The sequence below is a fragment of the Anneissia japonica genome, unplaced genomic scaffold, assembly GCF_011630105.1.
Source record: "Anneissia japonica isolate Jap-2015-1 unplaced genomic scaffold, ASM1163010v1 scaffold12406_len387984_cov155, whole genome shotgun sequence".
NCBI lineage: Eukaryota > Metazoa > Echinodermata > Crinoidea > Comatulida > Comatulidae > Anneissia > Anneissia japonica.
In genome coordinates, this window is record NW_022714615.1 from 330,058 (window position 1) to 337,507 (window position 7,450).

General features: G+C 30.6%; 1 protein-coding gene across 1 annotated transcript in view; it reads left to right on the forward strand.

Moving 5' to 3' along the window:
• LOC117109066 (ankyrin repeat and KH domain-containing protein mask-1-like) overlaps positions 1–7,450 on the forward strand; it is a 32,310-nt gene that overhangs the window by 2,615 nt on the left and 22,245 nt on the right. Inside the window, exons 2-4 of the mRNA XM_033251301.1 lie at positions 285–381; positions 4,281–4,388; positions 5,595–5,699. Coding sequence (XP_033107192.1) covers positions 285–381; positions 4,281–4,388; positions 5,595–5,699 — 310 coding nt within the window. The remainder of the gene's footprint in view (positions 1–284; positions 382–4,280; positions 4,389–5,594; positions 5,700–7,450) is intronic.

Genomic DNA, 7,450 nt, shown 5'->3' on the forward strand with positions numbered 1-7,450 from the left:
TACATTCGTTGAGAGCTATGCTACACGATGTATTTATTAAGTCCTTTATTCGAACACTGTATTTACCTTTCTTTGATGATTTATATATGATTTAACAGTGTTAACGGCTACCTTGATTTATGTTATATATATATATATAATATATATATATATATAACATTAAATAATGCATTAAATATTTAGAATGAACATTTCACTACTTCATGGATTTAAATTGATTTATAGCCGCCTTGTAAGGATTAGCTTTAGGCAAGTTGTAACTCTGCTTCAATTAAATATTACAGTAAAGACCTATACGACGCATGCGTAACGAGTGAAGGGCAATGGGATGAGGTACGACGCATTATTAGACACCAACCTCTACTCGTAAATGAGAAATGTGTAAGTTATGTATTTCAAATTATTTTTTATGATCTTCTGCTCTCTGATAATCGCAACAAGTATCAATCAACAATTTTTGTCAAGTTTAGTGCCTACAATGTGACAATTGAGGTAATCTAGGACATATTGAACAACTGTAAACTGAAATTATCAAATTAAGAATGACAACTGGAAGAAAACAAAGCAAAAAAAAAAACACAAAAAAAAATTATTATATGTGAAAAAATATAAAAGTGTCCCCTGAATAGCTCGTACCACTATTTAGGGGACACAACCAAAAATGTGAATAGTGTTTTCTTGAAAGGGATTTTGGCATGTTTTCGTAGCATGATGACATAGATGATTGATTTTATTGACTTAAGAATGAGTTACAGTGGAATTATAACCAATTTATAACAATATTTGTAATCAAAAGTAATCCATTTACGATATGAAATAAACATATGTGTAATTCAAACTTCTAAAGATGTAGGCCTATGTGTTCCTTTTTCCCCCTTTTTTCCAAAAAGAAGTGGGTGGGGGGCTTTATTATTATTATTATCTTTATTATTATTATTGTTATTATTATTACTATTATTATTATACTAATGTCCATTCTAAAGATTGAGAGGGAAATGTTGGTTTGATGATGAAATGTATTGCTTAAAGGATTTCAAAATATAAATTTGATTTTTTTTTCTTATTTTTAGGCTACTGTAGTTGTTTTGATACAATGGAAAATAAGTGTCCTCTTAATATAGGGGTTAATTGTATTGATTTGGTCATTTTCCAAACTCAGAAAATGTATCCCCTCCCTTTAATAGAGTTTTCCTCTTAATAGGGGTTGGCCGTAGTGTTAAAAGATATATTTCTCCTCGTTTCAAGGAAAGGTTCCTCTAGGGGTACCAAGGACGAATCCATGGGAGCCGTGGGATCCGCCCCTCTCCCTTTTGTACACAGTGTTAACATTTTAAAGTTTTTCCAGCAAATACAAATTCTTTCAAAATAAATGCTTCTAAAATATGTAAATATGCATCAGAACACGTTATACATATAGGCCTACTATAATTACAACACAGAGGCCTAAGCATGATTAAACGCAAATTACAAGTACAAATTGAACATGGTGTTATATATATTTTTTCTGTTCTACGCTATGTGATAGTTTTGGTCAACTCCGAAGACGACGTGTCACTTTCATGCAATAACGAATTAAACAAAATACGGAGTTTGGTGTTGATGTAAATCAGAAAATGGACAAAAGTTTACATTTTCCATTATAATTTTAGGCGTACAGTTGGATACAAAGGCGGTTAGGTAACCAAATTGATCGCTTTAGGAAAGTGTCACTTCGATACCACAAATTATTTTGCACTGATACGTCATGATGAGGCCAATGAATATTGTTCTTTATGGTTCAGTCGATGTTTCAGTCAATGACCTTTAACATCGAAATAACCGAATTATTTCTGGGCATAGGCCTATATACGTTATTTTAACCGATTTTAACATTTTATGTATGGTATAATGCCTTCACACAATACAGTAACGATAGGCCTACTATGATGGGTAATAATGTATTTAATGCTTCACTTATCCCCGTGCTTTTGAGGAAGGTGGATTGTAGAGTGGGTGGAGATGTAGCCGGTCCGAGCCTTATTCATTTTTTTAAAATACACAAAAATGGACCGCATTGTCAAAAGCGTTGTATTGCAGTACGGGGTTGTAGTAAGAGGCGGGCCCCATGATCTTTCCGAGGCTCATTTGGAACTGGGCGTTTCTCAAGAAGTTACAGGCGTTACAAAAATAGTCAAAGCTCTAGTAAAACGCTAAGCCGTAGTAGAAGGGGCAAATTCTAATAAATCTGCCAAAGAATTTGTGATATTTTCATCTATTTAGTATGAAATTGTAGAATAAGTTGTAGAATTGTAAAGGTATTTTCGCTTGTCAGAGAATCGTCGCGGTATCTGAAATTGTGAAAGCGTTCCAAAAACAAAATAACATTTTCCTACTATAAACAATTGAAAAAGAATCAAAATTTGCAATTGTGTTAGGCAATTGTATTAAACAGAAGATATCATAAATCTAATTTTTAATTGATTTTAATTAAATTTTAAGATTAATATTCTTTTAAAACGATTTTAAAATAAGATATTGTAATTATAAACGTTTATTAATTTTCAAGACAAAAATGTTACAGTAACTTAGTTAAATTGTATACACTTATTAATGCTCTTTTGAACAAACACCTTAAAATTAAATACATAATGATATATTTATATAAGTTTATAAGAAACAAAATATGTATATTTTTTATAGGCCTAATTCATTTAGAATCTGTCTCTTATACACATCTAGATGTGTATAAGAGACAGCAATAATTTGTAATAACACCTTTGTCACAGTATATTTTAGTGTGAATTTTTGTGAGGTGGAGGAGCAGAAATTGATTATAAATATCTTGATAGCGTATACTTCATAAAACTTTTATTCAGTTTAATTCTGGCATTTCTTATTCTCTGTAATTGCTCAGACAATAAAGAGAGGGGGAAACAAACCAATCAACGGGGGAGGGGGAATTAGAATTAACTTTTGTTTATTATGTCAGCCAAAATGGGATCGGACTAGTTTGGATAACCAAAAATACTAGTTTAGCGCCCTCTATAGTTTCGATTTTTTGTAGCCGCAACACTGTACAATATTTACATGATACTGTATAGTAACTCCGTTGCCATACATTGTCGTCTGTACCATGTAATTGATAACAAATTATTCTATATTATCGTATTCTAGTTAAACACTTTTGGAGTTTTTAATTCAAAAAATAAAATATCATATACAAAACAAATTGTTATTCCAAACAGAATTATAAATTAATATGTGTATGTATCTAATGATAAAGAATAGACACATTTTGTCTAAAGTTTGTATAAGATGCTTTGAATTTTTTTAGTTAATCAATATAATATATAAGTATTTGTATTTGTTATAAAACTATAATCAAGAGAAGGCAGTTACGAAGTTTAAAATATAATATTTCGAAAAAAATTATGATTCCGAACAGAGATAGGGAGCCCATGCCCATATTAGGCCCTATCCAATGATAAATAATAGGCATATTTTGTCTGAAAATAGTATAGGTTTGAAGCTTGGTAAAATCGTTAATTAGTCGTTTAAACATATATGTGTTTGGATTACTTTTAAAACTCTACTCAAGAGAAAGTTAAATATGATCTTGAAAATATAGTTTTGTAAAAAAAATATGATTCCGAACAGATGGGCCAACATAATTTATGTATCTAATGATACAGAATAGGCAAATTTTGTCTGAAACTTGGTAAAATCGTTAATTAGTCGTCAAAACATATATGTGTTTGGATTACTTTTAAAACTCTAGTCAAGGGAAAGTCATATATGATCTTTAAAATATAGCTTTAAAAAAAATATGATTCCTAACAGATGGGATAACAGATTTTATGTATCTATTGATAAAGAATAGGGAATTTTCTCTGAAGTCAGCCTACTGTAGGCCTAATGATAAAGAAAAATGTTAAGTAGTGGATGAAACATATCATTGTCTGTATTCTTTTCAAACCTTTATACAAAAGTAATATATCTAGAGTTTTAAAAATACAAAATTCATAAAAAAAATTATGATCTGAACAAAACCCTATGAATTAAAAAAAATTCAATGCTAAAGAATAGGGAAAAGCCGCTCAGAAAAAATGCTAAAATTTACGATTTTAAACGATTTAGCTTTAAATTGTTAGTTAATTTGTAATAATATTAGAATATTTAATTGATTGTGATTATTTAATGTAATTATGATGTGATTAAGTTGTGTCGTTTATATGTCATATTTTGTGTATGTGTGATAGTTGAATGTGTTCTGTTATCATCGTATTTTGTTGTTTTCGTAGGGCGGCGACCCGTTATTATATGTGATTGTGGTCCTCAGCGCACCACGTGATGTCGTCGCTGAGAGTTTGAAATCAGCGACGGCAGAAGCTGTGGACTGCCTGGGGTGGGTGAGTAGAATTATGTATCATTACATTTCATTTATTTTGTCTCAATAAAATACATAAAAAACAACAACCGGTTACAATTCAACAAAATAAAAGCATAAAAAATCTGAAACAGGCCGAGACAGGATTCCTAAAAGTGAACCAAATCACTATCATGTAGGTCTCCTAATGCACTATTCCGATTGCACATGAAATAATAATAAAATGAACAATTGAAATAATACTTAAAATCTGTAAAATTTGCCTTAACAATTAATATTATAGAAATTGTAGAACTTATTTAAAATATAATTTAAGATCGTTTAAAAATGCTTTAAGATTCAAAACCAATAAATCCCTAGTTTCTACAAGTAGTTCCTACCATGCGCGTGGAAACAAATGAAACACAGAATATTTCAGAGAATTTGTTCGAGCATATTGATGTACAAATTTAAGATGTTCACCGTATCTAGAGTTGACTGTTATGTAATTAAAAATATTAAAATCAAAAGCCATGAAGACATTTCGCAATAAAAGAAATAGTAAAACTCTTAAAACGTTTTTCAATTACGACATCAACAAAATACAACAACACAGCATCTATACACAACATCACTCTACATCAATTCTTACCTAACAACAACAATTTATTACACTTAAAACATATTTTAATCATTTATCCACAATAAATATGATATTTTACTGTATTTTACGATCAATATTGATCATTTATTGTTTAAATTTTCCGCATCGTCAACGTGTAAAAAATAACATTTCTTTACATTGCTTGACTGAGTGACAACAGTTCATCATGGGCCAAAAAAATTGTCTATAATTGCTGGAAATCAGGTATACAAAAAAAAAATCCCATTCATGTTTGGTGTTGTTTTGGTCCACATTGAACACTGGATATAATAATTATTATAATTTTCATTAAATTTTCCATAAAAAGTGCAATACCTATTTTTTTTTTTTTTTTTTTTTTTAATAATGATTTAACATTTACAAAACATAGGGCGTCCATACAGCAAAATGAATGTAAAAAAGTTTGTTTATAGTTGCTTAAAATCAGCTTTACATGAAAATTTCACAATCGTGTTTGATCTGTATTGAGCACTGAATTGCAATTTTAATTAGATACTCCATAAAATTAAATTACCTAAAAAATATTTTTTTTAAAGAGATGATGTGTTGTATTCTCTGTTTTCATATTCCTTGTTCATTGTGTAGGTCGACGGTGATTGTATTCTACATCACATTGCTAGACTCGGCTACACACAGGAAATGAGAGAATCGCTGAGTTCTGCACGCAATGTCAATTTGCAAGATGACAAGGTACGTCGTATAGGAAACAACACTCATTATTCATTATAAACACTAAATGACAATTCACCATCTTCAAATTTATTAATCCATCATCACAATTGCATTTATCACAATTTCATTATCATTGTTAATAGTCAAGACTTATAATAAATAACAATAATATTAAATGATAACAATTCAAAAAATACTAATTTACATTTTTCGTGAAATGTAGGCCTCATATGGTTTTAGTTTTTAATACTTCGACGGGTTTTTTGTGGCAGCCAATTACTGAGCTAGGCTAGGTCCAGACACATATTTGAAACTTTTACGTGTTATTTCACAGACCTTGGCACTTGATTAAGGCCTGTCTGACTCGGTGACACTTGTCTATAGAAGGCTGCTGTGAAATGCAAGGCCTAGCTGGTGGAGTCGAGCTGCCTCTTATGAATGATGTACTTACTATTATTATATAGGCATAGTAGTAGCCTCCTATTAAGTCTTAGGCCTAGGCCTAAATGTTTGTTTAGCATTAAAATACAGGAGGTCAACGGTAGCCTATCCAGCTAGGCTAGGCCTACCGTCTACTAGGCCAGGGTATAATCCATTTAATTTGCTAATTTTTCTAATGTTAATAATGGTTCTATTTTATAAATTGTCTTTTTCGTATTGTTCTCCATGTTGTGTCCATGGAATTAGTGAAGAACAGCATTATTAACTATTTTGTATTTAAATTTTTTTACTGTTCAATTTTTAAATACGGAAGCTTAAAGTGACCTTCCGCGTTTCCGAGTTTCCAAGATAATTATCATGGAAATATGGAATAAATACTTAGTAAGACGTCTTTCTGAGATAATTTATCTCGGAAAGACGGATTTCCGAGATAATTTATCTTGGAAAGAGTGAATTCCAAGATAATTTTATCTTGGAAAGACGGAATTCCAAGATGATGTATCTTGGAAAGACGTCTTTCCAAGATAATTTATCTTGGAATTCCGTCTTTCCAGTATAATTTATCTTGGAAAGACGGAATTCCAAGATAACATCGAGGAGACGAAATTCAAAATTCAAAGATAGCCTGAAAGCTGTAGTACGGTAATTATAAGGAAAGTTGAGCTACCTGTAACTTACCAATGGATAGGCCTATATTCAATTTGTTCGAAGTTCAAAGTTGTGAGTGAATATTGTTGTATTTCATTGTGTGTTGTTCTGTTCACGCATTGTTCTGTATGTACGCATCAACATCTGCTTATTAAAACGCATGAAAAATAGGCCTACGTTAATTGTTAATGTATAAAAATTAATTTCGTTTTTTTTTTGTGCCCAAACAACGTCATTATATTTACATTTAAATTTCCAATGTTAAAATAATCTTATTTATCAAAATTGTATATTTAAATAATATATTAATAACCAAGCCGAGGTCTGTCTCTTATACACATCTAGATGTGTATAAGAGACAGGTTAACGATGAATTCGTCGAGAAAATGGTAATATTTTATGATAAATTACGGAAGTTTTATACATTAAAAATTAACGTAGGCCTATTTTATGCGTTTTAATAAGTAGATGTTGATGCGTACATACGGAAACAATGCGTGAAAATACAGAACAACACACAATGAAATACAACAATATTCACTCACAACTTTGAACGTGAACAAATTGAATATAGGCCTATCCATTGGTAAGTTACAGGTAGCTCAACTTTCCTTATACAGTAATTACTACAGCTTTCAGGCTATCTTTGAATTTTGAATTTCGTCTCCTCGATGGTATCT